General features: G+C 39.5%; 1 protein-coding gene across 3 annotated transcripts in view; it reads right to left on the bottom strand.

Moving 5' to 3' along the window:
* Window positions 1-22,451, bottom strand: part of LOC134602891 (cadherin-related family member 5-like) — a 45,339-nt gene that overhangs the window by 4,429 nt on the left and 18,459 nt on the right. For all 3 annotated transcript variants that reach the window (XM_063448341.1, XM_063448342.1, XM_063448343.1), the window contains 9 exons: window positions 22,131-22,217; window positions 17,821-17,931; window positions 14,039-14,209; window positions 12,728-12,818; window positions 12,060-12,166; window positions 10,214-10,414; window positions 9,815-9,946; window positions 5,092-5,170; window positions 770-963 (listed from right to left, as the gene is read on the bottom strand). In XM_063448341.1, the coding sequence (XP_063304411.1) occupies window positions 770-963; window positions 5,092-5,170; window positions 9,815-9,946; window positions 10,214-10,414; window positions 12,060-12,166; window positions 12,728-12,818; window positions 14,039-14,209; window positions 17,821-17,931; window positions 22,131-22,217 (1,173 nt within the window). The remainder of the gene's footprint in view (window positions 1-769; window positions 964-5,091; window positions 5,171-9,814; window positions 9,947-10,213; window positions 10,415-12,059; window positions 12,167-12,727; window positions 12,819-14,038; window positions 14,210-17,820; window positions 17,932-22,130; window positions 22,218-22,451) is intronic.

The raw sequence follows: 22,451 nt of genomic DNA, 5'->3' as shown, positions 1-22,451 counted from the left end.
TGTGTTTAGGTGACCTGCCCCTCTCCAACCACATTGGAAAGGTATTTCTACTCACCCTTTTTCCCATGCTGTGCTGGTGATGCCGTGTCAGGTGTGAGGAAGGCTGAACTTGATGGACGCAAGTCTCTTTTCAGCTATCTAACTATATGTGTCTGGCCCTACTTGCATGGGTGAGATCATCAATCATGATGACCTCAGCCAACCCAATGCTTCCCTATAGATAAACATTGGGAGACTATTGTGCATGCACAGCAAAACGCTGTGCTGCGCAATTAACTTTTCCTCATAGAGATGCATTGAATCAATACATCCCTATGGGATGTAGGTGCTGTACACTGTGCAGCACTGACCAGGGAAGCACTTCTAGAGGCCATCTGAGTGACTGTCACTAAAGGTGTTACCAGGCAGCAATGTAAACCCTACCTTTAGTCTGAAAAGTCAGTGTTTACATTTAAAAGCGTGCAGGGACAGTATATAGATTTCAGAACAACTACATTAAGCTGTAGTGGTTCAGGTGACTATAGTGTCTCTTTTAGAATTGTATTTTTGACGTTTAAAAATCTGGCTCCTAATTTTTTTTAGCTGGCTCCTGGATTTCAAACAAATTAGTCAAGCCCTGTATTATGTAATCTAGTTATTTCCAGTTTAGATTTTGTACTGGGAGCATTGCAATTTTTTTTTATTCGATGTTAGCACTTTAGTAATTACAAACTTTGTAAAACAGATTAGTATTTAGCTGTTCTTAGGAAAGGCAGGTGTATTTTCATACCACGCTTGTGTCTTTCTCTGTTACTAATGATGTCCGACTCATCTGTTGCTGCTGCTGTCGATGACTCTTCAGTAGTCGAATAAACAGATAAAGCAGGACTCCTAGAAATAGCACAAGAGCACCCAATCCACCTGCGATAAGAGGTAGGTCTGGCAGATTAAACATAGGTCGTGGCTCTGATGGGTCCCGTGGAGCTGGGAAACATAAATGAACACTGTAAAACATCCGCCTGAAGGATATATATTAAAAAAAAGAAGAAATCCCTGGTAAGAACTTCACCATTGATTGAAGTGCATTAGCTCTACCTCATATCACAATGCATCCATTACATCTGGTGCCAGACAGTAGCATCTTGACTCTTGTCAGTCAAGATACCACATGTACACGCAGCTATGATTTTAAAATCTCTTGCCTAAGTGACACAGCATGCACTAGGCCAGTGGTGCCCAAAAGGTAGATCTATAACTCTTGTGATGCTTTGCATCCCTTTAGAATGAGTTAGAATGTCAAAGCCTTATGGAAAAACATATTTTTCTGGCATATGGTGGCAGTACCTGTGGGTTGTGCCTCCTTAAAGGACCACTATCGGCACCCAGACCACTTCATCTTAATGAAGTGGTCTGGGTGCCAGGTCCATTTAGGGTTAACCCTGCCTGCTGTAAACATAGCAGTTTCAGAGAAACTGCTATGTTTACATATGGGTTAATCCAGCCTCTAGTGGCTGTCTCATTGACAGGCGCTTCCACGCTTCTCACTGCCTGCTGTAAACATAGCAGTTTCAGAGAAACCTTTAGTTTGCAATAATTGTTCCACCCCCTCTACCGGATGACACTAAGAATAAAGTGTGAAATCAATGTGCAGCAATGTCTTTGGAAAAATCCAAACAAAAGGATATGCAATCGTTCCTGTACTGGTTTCGGGATAACCTGGCTCAGACTTTGGATTCTTTCAAGAGTCACATAAGGTTTCTGCTGCCCTGCCTTAGGTGGTCCTTAGAAACAGGAAAAGAAGGTCTTCTTCTGACATATCTTCAGGCGAATGTTCGTCTACTGCTGACTCAGAGGTTTCTAGTTTATCATCTTGTGTGGAGTCTGGGTTCCTACCTGATGAACGTAGGAAATTCACTAAGGAAGTGAATCAGAGTTTGTTGCAGGAAGATTCTGCTAAGTGTAAGAAAGTTTTCCCTGTACTTCAGGCCCTGGTTGATCTTATTTACAGGGAATGCAAAAGCGAGCCTTTATCTCCTGGCATTTTAAAGAATTGTTTGAGATTATGGATGATGTTAAGTGGGACAAATTGCCTAAAGTGGATATCCAGGTGGCTCAGCTTTCTAAAAAGACCACTATTCCAATAGGGGAAGCAGTGGCTTTAAAGAATCCTATGGGCAAGAGGGCCGAGACCTCCTGCGGGTGTGCTTTCCAGTCGGCAGGTTTCCAATGTAAAGCTTTGCTGGCAAGGGCAGCAGTATCCAGAGCTAGTAACTTGTGGGTGCAATCTTTAGAGGAGATGATGTTGGACTCTCCAGACAAGCAACTGGTTAGCTTGCTACAAAATGTAAAATTGTCTAATACCTTTTATTATGGATATGACGAATGAAGTGCTCAAGTTGGCTTCCAGAATCATGGGCTTATCTTCAGTTGCCGTAGAGCCTTGTGGCTTTGAGCCTGGACGGCGGATACAGCCTCAAAATCGGTCCTCTGTGAACTCCCATTGGAAAAACAAAAGCTGTTCGGGTCTCCTTTAGAGTAGATCATTAAACAGATGTCTGAGACAAAAAAAAAAAGCCCTTTCTCAAGACAAAATTTTATATTGGAAGCCTGGTTATAAAAATTTCTAGTATAGGAATAGAAGAACCTACCAGAATAGGCCTCGTTATTTTCAGAAAAGAGGAAAAAAATCAGAGGTTTGAGGAGAAAAAAGGGGATAGAACTGACAAAGTTAGGCGTTTCTGACGCCAAGAGAGTAGGAGGCAGGATCCAGCATTTCTTCAAAATATGGGAAGAAACTACAAGCAATCCATGGATTCTAAATCTGGTGAAAAGAGGGTGCCGATTGCACTTTCCAATCCTGCCCAAACCAGAATTCCTCATTTCCCTTTATCTATCCTCCGGAAAATCAGAAGCTCTGTTTGACGAAACGGTTCTGCTATTTTAAAAAAAAAAAAAAGCGTCATAGAAAAGGTTCCAGTGACCCAGGAGTTCCAAGGGGTCTACTCAAGACTCTTCCTAATCTCGAAACCAGACCATTCCTTTCGGCCGATCCTAGATTTAAAAATACCAAAGGTTCAGAATGGAAACGATTACTTCGGAAAGGAGATTTTATGGTGAAGCTGGATCTCAAGGATGCTTACCTTCATATGCCTATGGCAGTTACCTCAAGAAGATTCCTGAGATTCACCATAAAAAGGGAAAAGAGATTTAACATTTCCAGTTCAAAGTCCTCCCCTTCGGTTTGTCATCAGCCCCAAGAATATATACAAAAGTTCTTAGGCCCGTAACAGCTTATCTAAGGGAGTGGGGTGTCAAGCTCATTCCCTACATGGACGATTGGCTGCTTCTAGCAAATTCCAGAAGTTTGCTGTTGGAAAAGGTTCGGTTCACAAACAAGTGCTTCAGGAACATGGTTGGATACTTTGTATCTCCAGATATCTCCTCAGGTGAAAGCTCAGTTAAACTGGTGGAAAATTTCAAGTTTCCTTTTGGCAGGTCTGACCTTTAGACCAAAAGAATGGGTGGCCATCACTACAGATGTGTCAAATTTGTTAATGTGCCAAGGTACTTGGTCCACAGAAGATAATAACAGGTCAACAAATTACAGAGAATTGAAGGCAGTTCTTCACGCCCTTCACCGATTCAGATCTTGGATAGAAAAGAGGCCTGTAAGAATACAGTCAGACAACAATACAGTGGTCTCTTACATCAACAGGCAATACTTGTTGTATTTGACTTGTGTGGTGTGTTTTCTTGCTTCGACTAAGGTGGGTTTGCCGGAGGAAGCCCTGTATGGGATAAAGGGGAGGGACTTTTAATTAACGCCAATCTTGTAGATGCTTGTCCCAATTAAGGAGGCACAACCCACAGGTACTGCCACCATATTAAGAAAAAAATAATTTACTGTAAGTAAAAATGTCTTTTTTTTTTTTTTTTTTTTTTTTAAAACATCTGGGGATCTGCTTTTTCGGCACCCCTGCACTAGGTAATTGAGTAGTTCCTGCACATGTCAGTCTCCACTTATAAAACCCCACAACAGCTTGTTTTGTTATTGTGCATCCCTGATGCTAGTAGTCCTGCTTCCCTTGAATCATTTCTATATTTCAGTTTCCATTTCCTGTCCTACCTACGTCTACATTTGACCCCTGGCAGATATCCTGCTGCATCTCTCACTAGCTCTGATGTACTGACCAGATATCCCTCGATGTTTCTTCTATTGCATTATTTAATAAAATCACTGTGCCACCACAAACTCCTTTTGGACCCTGTTTCTATCTTCAGGCTTTCTCTGGCAATGGTGATTTGCAAGGGTTTGCCTTTTACCTGTAACCCACTCATGGGTTTAACTCTAAAAAATCACATAGGTGTACTGATCATTTATATATTCAACTTTGAAGTTTAGAGAAGCCCTATTCTTAGAACAACAAAATATAGATGTCTAATAACGAAAGTATAGGATGTTAAACGGAGTACAACACATGAAGTGGATAACACAGTAGCACCATAAAAAGATAATGATGCATATTATCAAAGATAATGGCTAGCAAATTCTCCTACTACTAGAAATAGTAACTATTCACACCGTTTCTAGCATGGTTTTTTGGATAAATTATGCTTGGAAAATACATTGTTAATGTGAGTGACATACAAGAATATGGAAATAGGGATAACATAGCTAACACACTGGAAAATGTTCAGTTGGAGGTTATTGCTGGATGCATGTTTTCATAGAGAAGTATTGTATGCATTCAGTGTCATCATGCTGGATTGTTGAAGGTCTCAAGGATCAGCATATAGTGGCTGACAGTCTCATGGCCAATAGAGTTGTATTTTTTGGGAGGTGAGTAGGATGTTAAGGCACCTGTGAAACTTGCACCTGAGATGAAAATCCAGCCCTGGTCACAGTGTGGTGAAATTGGTATGTTTTAATAAATGTAAAAGGAAGAACATTTTTAAGTTTAAATTATGACAAGTTTTATTTTATCCAGAGACACACACCAAGAGGTAGAATTTAGTAGACTGAACATCCTGATTAAATGTTTAGATGAGTAACGAAGAAAGTTTTAGGAGGGCATAAAGCCTGTAAAGATACACTTTCCTTTTATTACATACCTGCTTGACCACGAGCCAAGACATTTACATACACCACACAATGTGCTGTTTCCCCAGACTCTCTGTCCCTTGCAATAACCTGTGAACAAACATAGTGCCAAAATGGTAACACAAAATATATAATCATTAACAAACACATCAAAAACTATAACATTTTCCTGTACAGCATATAGTAAAGATAAGTCGTTTATTTTTTTCTTTTCTTTTATAATTTTATAGATACATTCTGTGTCAAATACAATAGCTCAATATGTTTCCTTGTTTTGGTTATGCTATTTTCCCCTTTCTTCTTGTTATTTTGTAATGCAACAAATCAACCTACCAGTAACCGAACCTTTACCGAACTACTCTTAAATTCACTCTTGCAAGGGCCCAAGTTCCGGAGAGGACATAGCATGAGTATATCGCAGGACGTGAAAATGCACGTTGGCCGAGGGAGGTGTGGGGAAGGGTTTGAGAGGAGATATCGCTTTGCTCGAAGCAAAGCTGCTGGAAAGGGTGATGCCTTTATTAATTTCATTGTACTGGTTATTGTTTATTAGGATGTTTCCCTTTGAACCCCCATGAGAATATACAGCCCCAATGTACAGGGATTCAACATTCCAGTGCAGAGACACCACCTAGGAAGAGACCTTAAAACCCAAAACGCAGACGTGGTCTGCTTACAAGATAACCATTTCAAAACTGGTGCACACCCAACAATTCTCTCCACTGCCTATCCACACCAATTCCACTACACTTTCCCCACCAAGCCCAGATGTGTCGATACTGATTGGCATACAATGGGGGTAGATCCAGATATAAGGATCTCAATACAGAAAGCAGCCACTCGATAGGCACACTCCAAAAAGCCTATAATAAACAAATAGTAGACAGAAGGTGAATATAAAACCGACCAAGTGAGGGTGCTAAAACAATGAGATGCAATATAGTGAAATGCTAAGATAGTGAAATGTTATAGGTTGTATTAGACTTTATTCGAATCAAAAAATAAATTCGTAGAAGATATAAAAGGTTATATAATAAAAATACAAGGTCAGTAAAAGATAAAATTAAATCACAATAGCACTACTTTATTATTGTTTTCATTTTATCTTTTACCGAGCTTGTATTTTTATTATATAACCTTTTATATCTTCTACAAATTTATTTTTTGATTAGAATAAAGTCTAATACAACCTATAACATGTATTTGACTATCTTAGCAAGCAGATTGCATTTGAACTGTTGTCACAGGAGCTTGATAGGGAGGGGAGATTTGCAATAATCATTGATAAATATATCAATGTTCTCTACATCATAGCCAACATTTACGCACTCAATGCACAGCAATGCAATTTCCTATATAAAGTCCTCCAGAGACTTAACTCTATTCAACAAGGTATTCTGATAATATACGAAGATGTTAACCATGTGTTAGACACCAGCCTAGACACTACACTATCTCCTTAGAGCCCCAGATACCGCCCATTAAAAAGACAATGCAATGCCCTTGTTAAACTTCTATCGACACACCACTTGTATGACATATAGAGAACCACCCACAACGGTGATAGAGAATACTTATTTCTCTTCAGTCCACAATACATACTCAAGTATTGAGAGGCTCGGACTTAAACCAAGTGCTGGACTGCTTGATAGGGCAAATACTATGGTCTGACCACACACCGATTACTATAACACTGAAAGACATGTATGACTATATAAAACGCAACCCATGGGGCGGGGCCTGACCATGGAGCAGGGAAGACGCTGATTACAGTAGCTCCTGCAAATATCGACAAAAAAGCTGACTTATCAAGCCAAAAACGGCAACTAATCGGGCCAGAAAGGCTACCTGGAGCGGGGTGATGTTGGGGTGTACACGAAGACTCTAAATAAGCGACAAACCAACCCTATTCACCTGACATGAGGATGAGGCCTATCAAGACGGCGGGCACAGGAGAGACGGCCGCTCTCCCATGGCCACGACCGAGCAAGCTTCAAGCCTTGAGCCCCTGTTTCCCCCCCCTCTGGACTGGTGGAGGTCATCCTGGTCTACCCCCACAAGATACCCCTGCAAAACGGTGGGTCAGAGACCATCACAACGAGGCCGGACTGTGCTACCACAAAGCTCCTCAAAATGGCGGACACCACACAAACAACATGTCCACAACCTGCCTGGCTAGACACGGAACGCCGACTTACAGCAATATTCACCGCCTTTTGGCAGCGGTTGAAGGCTCACTTACAGTGCCCGGTGCACACATCTCCAAAAGCCGACAGGCCAAACAACTCACCACGAGGCATCCAGAAGCTGAACGCAAGAGCTCCTCCAAAAATTACACCTGCGAAAGCGGAGCTCCAGCAGGGCACCCTCCCGAGACTACACGCGCGACACAGGGTGAAGAGCGTCAAACCGGGACCTGGGGTCCAGGAGATACCGAAACAGAATCCCCAACGGCACCCTCATCGGAGACCTAAGCCACAGAAAGGAAAGATAAGCTTAACCAAACAGGCGACCCTGAGAGGTGAAAGACCCAAACAGGCGACCACAATAAGACGGCGCAAACACCGCTGCCCCAGCCAAACACAGGAGAACGCTGTGCAGCACCCAGTTAAGGGGGCAGCATACCCACCAACAAACCTGCCGACAAACACACCTCCGCAAGAGACAGCGGTTTGGAGCTCCCACACACCGGAGAAAAGGCAAGTGCTACGGCGAACAACACTCAGCCATAACAGGGCATCGGCTGACCCCATAGTGACTGTGACACGCTATCAGGCAAGGTGCCCAATGCCACCCGTTTTTATATGCCTCAATTGGACAAGTATATTATTTGCTGACACCTACTCTCTTTTTATTTTGTTTTATGTCCTTATGTTTGCACATGTAGGGGATCCCAGGGGCTCTCACTCGTAGAACACTCATTCAAACTACCACCAATGTATTCTTGATTAACTAGTCAAGTATATTAACAGTGTATCTCGTTAGCTAAATCTAATGTGTTAGCTCAGGTCTCGACTGATAGCAGTTAAAATTGACTGAATAGCTTAATAAACGACCTTAGTAATTACACTTGCTTATATCTTGAAATTGTGCCTGTGTGAAAATGCAGGACATACTCAGCCTAGACCTGTACCTCTAGCCTACTGGTTAACATTGGACTATTAAAAAAAAAAATAAAGAAAATGTGCACTGCATAACAAGCCACACTGTTGTTTGTTACTGTCTATTGTTGCCACCAGCTGTTGTGGCTGTGTGACCATGTCTGTTAATCCATGCACAACCTAAATAAAGAAATAAAAAAAAAAAAAAAACGCAACCCATAGTGACTCAATGAGTCCCTCCTACACCACCGTGAATTTGCAAAGTCACTCACTACAGATATTTAAACATACTTTGCGGATAACTAGATCCCAGACCTACCAAGCCACACAATATGGTTAGCCCATAAGGCAGGTATTTGAAGTGTACTCATCAAAAGGGCATCTTACCTGCACACAAAAATAAAGATCAGCTGCTACAATTGCAAAAAGAGCTGTACAAACTAACGACAAGCCACCAACTAAGCCCATCACTGGACTTACAGTCCCAAATCAAACAGAACATCCACCAACAAGCTCTACACAAAGTAGGATTCCATTTAAGAAAGATGAAGGCCACACATTACTCACAGGGAAACAAAGCGGGGAGATTACTTGCCAACAGACTTAAACAAATACAAGCTACCCAAACAATCGCTTAGTTAACATCACGGAATTGCCACAAAATAATGTCCCCAAAAGACATAAGTAATAAGTTCTCTACCTACTATTCAAATTTATATAATTTGAGCCAAGGCCCAAAAAACCCCATCAACCTACACAGGAAGACATAACAAGCTATTTAAATAATATACAATTACCGCAACTAACCCAAAAACAACAAACAGACCTATCGGCACCAATAACAGTAGCTGAGGTCAAGCTCACCATTAAATCTCTACCCGCAGGTAAATCATCCAACACATGCTAATTTGCCAATTCTTACTACAAAACATTTCAAGACAAGCTAGCCCCACAATTGACTCAGTTCTTTAACAATGCCATAACCTGCCAATCACTACCACCTTAAATCTTACTTGCACATGTCGTCACACTGCCAAAACCAGGCAAGTCGCCAACCTGCCCCAAAATTTAAGGCCAATTTCCCTCTTAAACTTAGATACCAAAATATGTGCAAAAATCTTTGCCACTCGACTGGGACCCATATTGCCCGAAATTATTCCCAACAACCAAGTCTGATTCATCAAAGGGAGACAGGGCTCAGATAACACGCGTTAAGTGCTGAAAATCTTATACGACCTCCGTACCACTAATCGCAAAGGTTTATTCCTATGACTCAATGCAGAGAAGGCCTTTGACCATCTGAACTGGAAGTTTCTGGATGCGGTGCTGCTAAAATCGGTGCTCCGGGGATCTTTCTTTTGGCGTTCAGGGCACTGTACCTGAAAGCCGCAGCGCAAGTGCTTAATGCAGGCTTTCTTCTGGATCAGTTTAAAATCTCAAATGGGACCCGACAGGGATGCTCACTATCCCCACTTCTTATTGTGCTAGCACTAGAACCCTTGGCGGTAGGGGTCCGGGCAGACACCTCAATTCATGGTGTGGAGATAGGCAGCAAAATATAAAAGGCAAATTTGTTGACAAATTGAAAAAAAATATATATACATTCTGTGTCCACCTATTGATGGTAGATTACCTGAAGGGGATACGTTTCTGTTGACTGCAGTTTGTTGGATTTGGCTATCAGTAGGCCAGTCTGTGTGAGCTGAAAAAGCTGACTGTCATTGGCCAGGAAGTTCAGACTAAGATTAATCTCTGGATTTGTTCCCTAAAAATATCAGAACAGGAAAGCAAAGAAAAGTAAAGAACAAAAGTACATATGCAAAAAGAAACATTTCTGGAAACACATGTCAACTGGTGGAAGTGGTATCTCTGGAATGTAAGCTCATTGCAGCAGGGCTCTCAACCCTGTCTGTTCCTGTGCATTCAACTGGTGTGGTTACAAATACTTTTCTATTATTCCACCCATTGTACAGCGTTGCAGAATTTTTTGGCACTTTATAAATATGAATAATTATAAGAATACATTTCTTACATCTGGGAAATCTCCATCAAAAGGCATTAGTGAGAGCACTCGGCCATTGTAAGTGCTGACAAGGGCCACAGGACTATGGTCTTCCTGCACAAAGGCTTGGTATTGGGCAAAACCAAAACGTGGGGCGTGCTTGTTGACTGCCAAAATTCGCACCACTACTTCAGCCAAGGAAAATTTTCTGGGATCACCAACCTGTGAAGCCTGTAATGTAAGCAATGTTATAGTACAATCATCATTAGGATCACAATTTTCTATAAATAAATGGAAAGAATCACTAAAACAAGAATGCACACAACTCCAAAAGAAGGAATCAACATTAAATAGTAATACTGAATTAAGGAATGCAACAATTAATTCTACTCACCTGGAAATACATTTATAACAAAATACGTATAGATTTCTTTTTCATAATGGTGAAGTTCGATGAAATGAATTTCCTGCTCTGGGCTTTCATAACCATCATAATGATTAAAGGGTAACTTTTTATTAAAACACAGTTTTTTTTAGCTGAAGTGTCCTTTCAATTTAGTTTCATTGCTGCTCTAAATTAGGTCAAAGTTTTTACAGTATATTTACCTGAACCTTTACTGTATATTAACATATATATATATTTTTGAAACTTAGTAACAAGGTTACACTGTGTGCTGTGTGAAATTTTTTGACAAAGGTCACAATGGGTGACCGAAACATTGTCACATGCTTTTTATGTTTCATTATGTTTCATGCTTTTTCATTGAACTTCAGTTGCATGGTGTCGTGCGTCATTCTGGTGTCCTTTCAGATGTGGTCTGCTCTACTCTGGTGGCATCATTTTGGTCACTTATGACACTCTCCTAAAGAACTTGTGTCTGGACCAGTTTGTTCTCTGTCTGCTTGCAGACTGATTCTCTTTCCTTTATACATTAAAGGAACACTCTAAGCACCACAAATTTAGCTTAATAAAGTTGTATAGTTGATGGTCCTGCAGTCCCACTGCTTAATTGTCTGCCATTTATGAATTAAATCACTTTGTTTATGCAGCCCTAGCCATATCTCTTCTGGCTGTGACACACAGCCTCCATGAATGAAGATTACAATTTGACCTTACTATACAGTATGTTTACTTTAGAAGCTTTTATCTCTTGCTCTGTTATTTGCACTTTAATCATGCACAGGAGACTGTTGCAGGCTCCAATAGATAATTCACAGAGCACGAGATAAGGAATTCTAAATTCAAATTTAGACTCCTTTTCAGGAAGTATCTAGATAGGCTTTGAGAGTCACAGACCAAGTTTGGTTTTCAGAAACAAAGTGATTTAACTCCTAATTAGCACGGTATTAAGCAGTGTGACTGAAGGGGCATAATCTATACTAAAGCCACTCCATAAATGTTATTTTGGTACTTAAAATATCCCATTCGTCCTGACCAATACTAAGTTGCTATCATGTTTGCTGCTGTTTGCCCTGGGTTTGAGTGTAGGGTAAACCATTATAAGTTTTGGTTTAGAAAGCATGCGGGCCCCCGATGCAGCCACATCGGCTGCACCGGAGGTAGTTCCACCGCTGCCAAGGCACATATATATATATATATATATATATATATATATATATATATATATTTATAATAGCTATGTATATGTGTTATAGCTATGTAAATGGGTTGTCACCCCCTGGTGGCAGCCCTGTGTGTATTTGTTGTTTCACTATGTATGAATTCTAAAAATACTACTATTATTAATATTTATATGCATGCATAATTAGTTTGTTTTGTTTAGAGTAGTACTAAAATAAAAAGATTGTTAGAAACTCATGAGATATATACCACAAACAGCCAGCAGCTACTGGTTTGATCATTGTGAATACCAACCATAACCTTCAGGCTGAGGATAGAGGCATTTTGTCTCCTCTCCAGAGTATGTATCAGGAAAACAACTCCTGTCACATTGTCTATGGAAAATCTGTCGCTGTCAGGACCTGAATAGTTGTAAGTGGGAAAAGAAAGTCATAGTAGAACATTTGAAAGAAAAAAAAACACTTTGTCATACTTGCTTTCCATTAGTTCAATAGGGGGCAATAGTTTAGAACTCTGACATACAGATACATACCCAAAGAAGGGATTAGACATAGATATTGCAATACAATTGTAAACTTGGAGTAATTTACTGCAATTCTACTGTACGTCTCTCCCTTGCGTGCATTTTGCAGGTGAACTTGTTACTTTACTGCACTGTAATTAGCTGATTCCTTTGACTTTTTCAAAGTACATCACATATGCTCTTGATTTATATATAAATGTTTCTTTTAAATTGAGTGTGGAACACTGTTTATTTACATTGTAAAGAGGTACGTCCTTCCTGGTTTTCTTATTCCCCCTCCAAAGGAAAATGAAAATTCCTGAATATTCTGTGCCTACAGCTCATTTTTGAAAAATTTAAAACCGAGTGGTAGTCGAAAAGATTGAGCTTATTCCAAAACTATGACTGATATATATTTAAAAAAAAAAATATGCATTGCATTCTAAACTAATTATCTTACCTGAAAGAAAGGAGTAGGAGATTGGAGCCATTATTCCTCTGTCACCATCCTCAGCAAAGATGGGGCCCGGGGAGAATATTATAGGCCCTGTCTGACAGTACGGAGATTAGTGAGATACACCCAGTATATATTTTTAACAAGAGACAAGTACATGTTGAGGCTAGTTTTAACCCTTTAAGGACATTTTAGACATCCCATGTCATGCTGTGGAGGATAATATATATATATATATATATAGTGCTGCATGCTTTTAGACCAAGTAAATTGTAAAAACATAAAGAATCACTCGCGTGTTCCAGTATTGGGGTAAGGCGATGGTTAATGGCCATATTTCTCATTAGATGGAGTGCGCACCTGCCTACAGGTGCATGTTCTCTAGGGGCGCCTGTTTTCAGCACTTATAATGTGCCTTTTTGGAGCTTAAGTGGGGAGATAACTACCAGGAGCCCGATCAAGTGTCCTCTGTAGCCCCACCATCTTTCTATGCTTGATAGTAGAACTGCAGGATTCTTCTTAGAGGCTGTCCTAGTGCCTCCAGTGTCTGTGTGTGAGGCTAGACAAGAAGTGGAAGAGATAATTTCCTGTCCACTAACAGCCTCTTACACAGGAAGTGCAGGAACAGCAATGACTGATGCACACTGTATATCATAGGATAGCGCTAACTGCTGCACACTATGTAAAAGCTACTGCAGCTCAACAATCAATCATAGAAGGCTGACTAGACTACAGAAGACATAGGAGGGTGATTACTATGCAAATATCCTTTCAAACTTCACATGTCCTAAGCATCCTTTTCACTAACCCTAAATTGAAGCCCCTTAAAACCTAAAGAAACCCTTTCATTATTCCCAAATTTAAGCACTCAACGCCTACACCTGGAAAAAAAAAAAAAAGATATTGTAGACCCCAGACATTTGAGAAATTAATGGTTAGGACTGATATGTCAATTTATTTTTCTTTAGTTGCACTTAATGTGTTAAAATTAGCTTAAAACAAACTGTGAAAAACAATATTTTTTCAATTTGTAACATTTTATCCATACTTATTGTTGAGATAGGTATAAATATAGGATATTAAAATAAATCCATATCTGTCATTTAAGAAACAATATCTGATATTTATGGATGCAATTTAAGAGAACTCCTTAAATTATGGTGAAACAAACTAATGGCACAAATTCTAGGCTTTGTTTTGGTTCAGAGATTGCCTTTGTCCTTAAGGGATTAAAAAGTTTTACTGCCACTCTGATAATATGTACTCTGCTGATACAGAAAGTGACATCCGATCTGTGTTGGTAAACATAGCACCCACCTGTTCCTCCCCTTCAGTTATATTAACCGTATATGTAGGGCTGACACAGACGTTAAGACCATCATGTGACATGTATCGACATGGAAGAAACTGTGGATACTGGTCATCTCCATCCAGTACAAACACTCGAACTCTTGCTGATGTTCTCTGGCGCTCTCTGGTGGTCATTTCCTGTGGGATATGTATAAGATCACCCGTTTATAATATGGAAAAAACACCATAATCACAAAAATCACATAGAGAAACGGTCAAAGTCCAAGGAAATTCATGCGCACGTTTCTTTGCAAAGGACCGTCATTGCTAAATTTTTTATCACAAACTGCCTTTTGCTGTGCCTGTCTACCCATTGTTCAGACTGTAGAATAACATGGGAATATCTGGTTACTGTAACAATGTTTGACTTTCCTCTGTTTCAGTATCTTACTCCTACTGCAGCCTTGGTAAGTACTTAACCAACCTACCTTGGTTTGTGGCATAGACTGTATTTAGCAAAGTTATTGATGATGATAGTATTTTGGTATGTTACTGTTTTACGCCACTCCATAGTTTCGTTGTTCCACACTTGCATTGTCTTCCATATCCTAAATTTTGTAGGCTTTCTCGATGTAATAGGATCAGTGACCTCAGCCATATAAATATCCGCATGATTCCTTATAAAATTATGTTTTTATTAAATATGATAAAACATGCATACATAGTATAACTGAATTACAGTTGTTTGACGTTTTCCCAAAAGTAGGAGCAATATATAATACACAAAAAAGTCGACTCTATTTCTATCACCCCTAGAGATACAGTTTCCTTGATCTGCACCCACGGTTTAATGAATAGAATTTCTCTGCAATGCTCATTATCTCCTATTTCTGTGAAGAATGCTCATTGGTCAGTATTGCTATTATATTCTACAACTGGGTATTAGTTTGTCTTTGTATCTCTTAAAATACCACCAAAGAGCATGTTGTAAGATCAAGCTGCTTATCCGTGAGTTGAAGGGTGATAGAAAAGCCCCAACCTGACCCTGTCAAGACCTGTGACTATCCCAGGACAATGGTTTATGGGAAATACTATTACAGAAGATTACAGATAAGTGTAATTACTGGCAATTGCAGTAGAGATGCTTATGGCTAAATGTATTAACTATTTAACACATTAAATATGGTGGTATACGGTAAGTTGCTGCTATTTATTCCCAAGCTGTGTAAAGGCAGTCAATTGCATGAAATAAATGTGCACTATGTTATAGTAATACAAATACAAATGTAGTCTGTGATATGATCCATGCTTAAGCACCTCAGAGCCAAAAATGTGAAAGACAAAAGTCACTTAAAAAAAAAATAATAATAGTACTAATCTGGACACAAGGTTGGAACCATGAACAAAAACCAGTGCAAATCAAATACAGTAGTAGTTTGACTTTGTTTTCAAACACAAACAAACTGCACAATATAGGAAAAAAATACTGATAATTTCTCAGTTATTATTTCTCAGGTTTTCTTGTTTACATACATTTCAAGACTGACTGCCATCATACCACAATTCTTGGTTTACAGCAGTATATTATAACCAAAGGGAAAGCAATGTCTGTAAGGGGAAGTAGGGATGAGGGGCAGGCTCCGTGTGAGACATGAAGAAAGAGCTAGCATGATTTATTGCAACAGCTTTGAACAGGCAATCAGAGAACTGAGAGAGAGAATACAGGTATGTTTTATTTATACAAAGCAAATAAAAAGTGTTGTACTTTCCAAACAGTGGTTTGCAGGAGAGAAATGTCTTACAGCAAGGGTAACACCCACTGAAAACATGACCCGAGTAATGGAAATAACTCATTATATGAATCATTAATAGTTAAGGGAAGAGACACTTAATTGTATAACACAAGACAAGCCGAATGGTTAGAAAACTGCAAACCATTGTCATGGCCAGTACTCAGTGACTTTTGACATGAAGGGGGTTTGCCAATGTAAATGTAGTACTGTATTAACTATTGATTATTAAAGGGACATGATAGGCACCCAGACCACTTGTCTCATTGAAGTGGTCTGGATGCAGTGCCTCTTTCTGTTGAACCTTTCAATGTAAAACAGTTTCTGAGAAAAAGCAACGCTTACCTTGCAGAGTTAATTCCACCTCTAGAGGCTGTCTACCAGACAGCTACTAGAGCTGCTTCTGGATTCATAGCAGATGTTTACTCCCCTATAAGATGTTGGACATCCTCAAGGTTTGTATGAGGACATCTAACATTTTCTATGTTCCCCCTAGGAAAGCACTGATTCAATTCTTTCCTATCAGGAAGCTTGAATGCGTGCACTTCCTTCACGCACATGCGCATTATGTCCCACCATGATCATGATGTTGGGGGCGAGGGGAGGGGGTTGCCTAGCCAGTTCTGAGGGAGCCTCAGGGGCTGGAAGAAGGTAAGGCAAAACGGTAGGGGCTACAAAACTAGGGACAGGAACATTATAGCATTAGGAATACAGGTTTGTATTCCTAACGCTATAGTGCTCCTTTAAGCAGAAAAAGCATGAATATGTCTAAAACAGCAATCACATACTCAGTGCTACAATTACAAAGAAAAAAGAAAAGGACACTTTGAATTGAGATGTGACCAGAGTAAAACATACTTTTGTGACTTTGGTAAGTAAGCCCTGTCTTCTTCTACTTCAAGTATCCATCAATGTGACCAAATATGCACAGTAAATAATGAATTCCCTTTCCAGTTTGATAACCACTCTCTCTAGGAAGTTATGTGTATGCTGTTGTTTACTTATTATTTTATATGGTATATTTTACAAAGTGTTTTACAGTTCTGTCTGTGGCTTTTATAATTACAGATGGGTAGGTTAATGCCAGCATAGTCTGCATTGTAGCACATTTACAGGTTTCTACGCAACAATCTAGCGAACTGACTTTGCCTTGCCAATTGGACATTTGTAATGGTCAGTATTTAGTCTGGATGAACAGCTGGTACACACATCATTAGAGATCAGTTAGTAAGGCTTCAGGGGAGGGTTTAATTAAGATGGGTGACTGACAGGATCATGTCAGAAACAATTATAGGAGGGTAATTAAAACCCAAGAGTCTTGCCTTAATTAGACATCACTCTGTGACCACCAAATCCAATAAAAAGGAATAGGAAGGATTGTAAAAAGTGTTGTGTGTCAGATAATGTCACCGTCCTCCAGCACCATAAAAGATGCAGAGAAGCTATTATATAAGGCATCTAAACCTTCATAAGTCTTTGTGTCAGATAAAACACTGAAGTGGAATATGTTGACACTAGGTAGCCTTGTGAAATAATGTAAATATTAATATTGGACAAGAGTATTCCTTTCATTCTGTATAAAGAGATTAAAGAGACATAACCTAAAAGGAAATTTAGTGGTAACTTCAAGAGGTATGATTTGTCTGCATAAGTGTCAGAGGAAATTACTTCTGAAGAGCTGAAAAATATACATATATATATATATATATATAAAATATATATAAAGTCTAGATGTACCAGTTAACCTTTATCTGTAATCCTAATATTAATTTCTGTGTTTTTAACATGCAATATATATATTGGGCTTTCTTTATATTTTGTGAATAGTTTCTTACCAGACAATTTTTCTAATACATGTGTATTTTTAAGTTGGCAATGTAAGCAATGTACTTGTTCCTTCTCTTTCAATTATGATGACAAGTGATGATAAATACATAACGAAATGTCCTTTTTAGGTGATGGCAATATAGCCTTTGTTTAGATTTGTGTCCTGGTCTATTAAAACATAAACTCACTCACCACAGCATAAATGACAATCTCCAGTTCCTGTTTGCTTTCGTAGTCTAGAGGCCGAGAAAGTCGAACCTTGCCATTATATGGAAGATCCATATGGAAATACTTGTAATCCCCCTGAAATTCCAAACAGATACAACATCACATATACTTTAGGGCAAAATAACCGAATTAGCCATATTTTACTAGCAATACCAATAACACCCTCACCTCCCCCAAATAAATGCATTTTCAGAATTGTAACTGGGACGTGTCAGCTACACCTCTTTAAGCATCATAATTTCTATCCTCTAGAAATTAAGGTATATATGTCATTTAACACCTGTAGGAAGAGGCAAGATAATGACAACTTCACCTCCCAGTGCCAGGTAAGCTTCTGCCCATGAAAGTGATTGTGTGTGTGTCTGCTAGTAAGTGAGCTTGTCTTTATGTGTGTCAGTGAGCTTGTCTGTAGTGAGCATGTGTGTGTCAGTGGACTGAATCCAGCAGGATGCAAATTCACAAATTGCGGTTTACTTTCTTTTTGCAAGTGAAAGATGACTTTATGTATTATTTGCCCACTAGCAGGGCTAGCAACCAACGGGTAGGCAGTTAGATAACCCTAGGTGGTATAAGGGTTAATCATGTGGTGGCTGGTTATCGCTAGTAATAAATAAGCTATGGGTGTCAATATGAGCAGGGCCGTCTTTTATTGATTGATCGGTGCCCACATGCAATCACGCCCTCCACCCCAACGCAGTGGCAGAACTAAAGTAGAAAGGGCCCTGGTGCAATACCAGTTTCCCATGCTTGCAGGGTTGTATGTAGTACTGAGCAGTGTCTGTGTGTGTGAATGTAAGCATGTTTTCTATGGATTATGTTTGTGTGAATGTAGGGGTGTGTTTGTGGTGTTGACTTTTGAATGCAGTATTGGCGTTTAAATGCAAGCATGCATTTATGTGTAGTGTTGGTTTTTGAATGCAGAGTTGTTTATATATAATTTTGGTGTTAAACACAGAGGTGTGTTTGTATGTAGTGTTGACGTTTAAATGCAAGAGTGTGTTTGTATGTAGTGTTGACGTTTGAATGCCGGGGTGTATTTGTGTGTAGTGTTGGCGTTTGAATGCAGAGATGTAGATACATGTACACATACACTGCCACACACACACTGTGATACACATGCAGATACACAGATATACACACTGACACACATGCTGATATACAGACATACCGATGTAGATACAGACAAATAGATACACACACTGACATACATGCAGATACTCAGACAAACAGATACACACACTGACACACATGCAGGTTCACAGATACACACATGGACTACGTACACATGCACACACTGACTACATACAGATACACACAATGACTATATTCACATACACACACACACATCTACACATATACTGTCAGACATACTGACACACAAACACATACATTGACCGACATACTAACACACAGATACATACACTGACAATCATACTGACATTCACAGACACATACATAGAATGTGAATGCAGATAAGAACCATTCGGCCCATCTAGTCTGCCCAATTTTCTATATACTTTTATTGGTCCCTGGCCTTATCTTATAGTTAGGATAGCCTTATGCCTATCCCACGAAAGCTTAAACTCCTTTACTGTGTTAACCTCTACCACTTCAGCTGGAAGGCTATTCCATGCATCCACTACCCACTCAGTAAAGTAATACTTCCTGATATTTTTAAACCTTTGCCCCTCTAATTTAAGACTATGTCCTCTTGTTGTGGTAGTTTTTCTTCTTTTAAACATAGTCTCCTGCTTTATGTATTTAAATGTTTCTATCATATCCCCCCGTGTCGTCTTTCCTCCAAGCTATACATGTTAAGTTCCTTTAGCCTTTACTTGTAAGTTTTATCCTGCAATCCATGAACCAGTTAAGTAGCCCTTCACAGAACTCTCTCTAAAGTATTAATATCCTTCTGGAGATACGGTCTCCAGTACTGTGTACAATACTCCAAGTGAAGTCTCACCAGTGTTCTGTACAATGGCATGAGCACTTCCCTCTTTCTACTGCTAATACCTCTCCCTATACAACCAAGCATTCTGCTAGCATTTCCTGCTGCTCTATTATATTGTCTGCCTACCTTTAAGTCATCAGAAATAATCACCCCTAAATCCCTTTCCTCAGATGTTGACGTTTGAACTCTATTCTGTCCTCTGCCCTTGGGTTTTTATGTCCAAGATGCATTATCTTGCACTTATCCACATTAACTGTCAGTTGCCACAACTCTGACCAATTTTCTAGTTTACCTAAACCATTTGCCATTTGGCTTATCCCTCCTGGAACATCAACCCTGTTACATATCTTACTATCATAAGCAAAAATACATACCTTACCATCAAGACCTTCTGCAATATCACTAATAAAAATATTAACAAGAATGGGTCCAAGTACAGATCCCTGAGGTACCTCACTGGTGACAAGCCCATGCTTTGAATATACTCCGTTGACTACAACCCTCTGTTGCCTGTCACTCAGCCACTGCCTTACCCATTCAACAATATTGGAATCCAAAATTAAAGATTGCAGTTTATTGATAAGCCTTCAATGTGCAACAGTGTCAAAAGCCTTACTGAAATCTAGGTAAGCAATGTCTATTGCACCAACCTGATCTATTATTTTAGTTACCCAATCAAAAAAAATCAATAAGATTAGTTTAGCATGATCTCCCTGAGGTAAACCCATGTTGTCTCTGATCTTGAAATCCATGTGATTTTAGATGTTTAACAATCCTATCCTTTAACATGGTTTCCATAACTTTCCCCACTACTGAAGTAAGGCGTACTGGCCTATGGTTGCCCGACTCCTCCCTACTACCTTTCTTGTGAATGGGCACAACATTCGCTTACTTCCAATCTTCTGGGACTACTCCAGTTAACAATAATTGGTTAAATAAATCTGTTAATGGTTTTACTACTGCACCACTAAGCTCTTTTAATAACTTTGGGTGTATTCCATCAGGTCCCATTGACTTATTTGGCTTTACTTTTGACAGTTAAAATAGAACCTCTTCCTCTGTAAACTCACATGTAACAAATGACTCACTTGTTCTTTTTCCTAACTGAGGCCCCTTTCCTTCATTTTCATCTGTAAATACTGAGCAAAAATATGAATTGAGGCAGTCAGGTAGACCTTTCTTGCACTAGTAGGGGGCCAAACATTTTTCCTGCTCCAGGGCCCTCTCTACATTAGTTCTGCCACTAGGTTGGTATGTATAGCCTTTTTTGTACTTTAACCCCTTAAGGACACATGACATGTGTGACATGTCATGATTCCATTTTATTCCAGAAGTTTGGTCCTTAAGGGGTTAAAGTGAGACATGACTCTCTACAGCAAGTTGTTGGACATCCCTGGCATTAGTGTAAGAACTACAATTATGGCTGGTAAGAAAGATGCATATACGTTTGTTTCCTGCCATTATCCTAAACTTGGGGAGTCGCAGTGCTTAACACAGGGTTATTTGCTAGGCATTATAGGATGGAGGTACGAGTGGAGTAGCGTAGGTTGCCGGCACCTGGGGCAAGGTAAGTATTATGCCCCTAAACTGATGCTTATAGTTTATTTAAGCATCTGTTACCATTAACTAGGCATTTACATGAGGCCTACTAATAGCGTGATTTATTCAAACAGAAAATCACACTATTAATGGGCATTATGTAATTCGCCAATAAGGATTACATGAGGGACAGTATGGCTGGAATTATCAGGAAAATACTGTAAACATGTTACATGGCAATGTATATTTGACCCGTCATGTTGAAAAACTTGGGAAATTTTCTGTGTAAGGTGGAGGGCGCGCTAATTTGGGTAATAGTAAGAACCCCTGGATGTTGGGTAAGTTAACATCCCCAGCACGTACTTGAAAACCAGAGTAATCTGAATGTGCCTTTCCTGGTTAAATACTTTGTTGTTGTTGTTATTATTATTACAACTTTAATTTCTTTCAAATTGTTGAGCCCGTTAGAGTTTTACACCCAGTGCAACTGCCCCTCTGGTCCCCCCATACTATACCACTGGGAGAAACCACCAGTTCTAATTTAGGAGGTGCCAAAATGATAACATTACATACAGTGTTTGCAATACAACATTTGCATGATCCCCCATTCAATTTACAGAACAGAAAAATAACTATTAAAGTCTTATTAGAAATATAGGTATGTACAAGGTCAGCACGCTGTGTCTGGAGCATGTTGATCCATGACTATTGGGAGATTTGTAGCAGGTTGTCTGGATGCCACTTGTTTGCTCATGTAGAAGAGGTGGAAACTTAAGACACTCACCATGGATTGGTCTATCACATACATCAAGGTATCTCCATCTCGATCCAGAGCTTGAGCTGTGAATACCACAGAGTCCACCTCTGCTAGCTGGAGAGACAGATAGTGTGAAGAGAAACTGGAATGCAGTGTCATTGTCATTAAAATACAAATAGAAGGAGCACCCTGCAGAGTGTTCTACATAACACAGAGAGAGGAAGACAGCATTTTACGTAACAATGATTTAGAGAGTAAAATGTTGTTTACAAGACACAAGGTATTTGATAAGATACGAAGAAAGACAATAACACGGTAATTGACGAAATAATTGATTTGGATCAAAAG

This window comes from Pelobates fuscus, chromosome 3, assembly GCF_036172605.1.
Source record: "Pelobates fuscus isolate aPelFus1 chromosome 3, aPelFus1.pri, whole genome shotgun sequence".
Lineage (NCBI taxonomy): Eukaryota > Metazoa > Chordata > Amphibia > Anura > Pelobatidae > Pelobates > Pelobates fuscus.
Note: the sequence above shows the minus strand (reverse complement) of the source record. Positions and strands in the feature narration are given on the sequence as shown.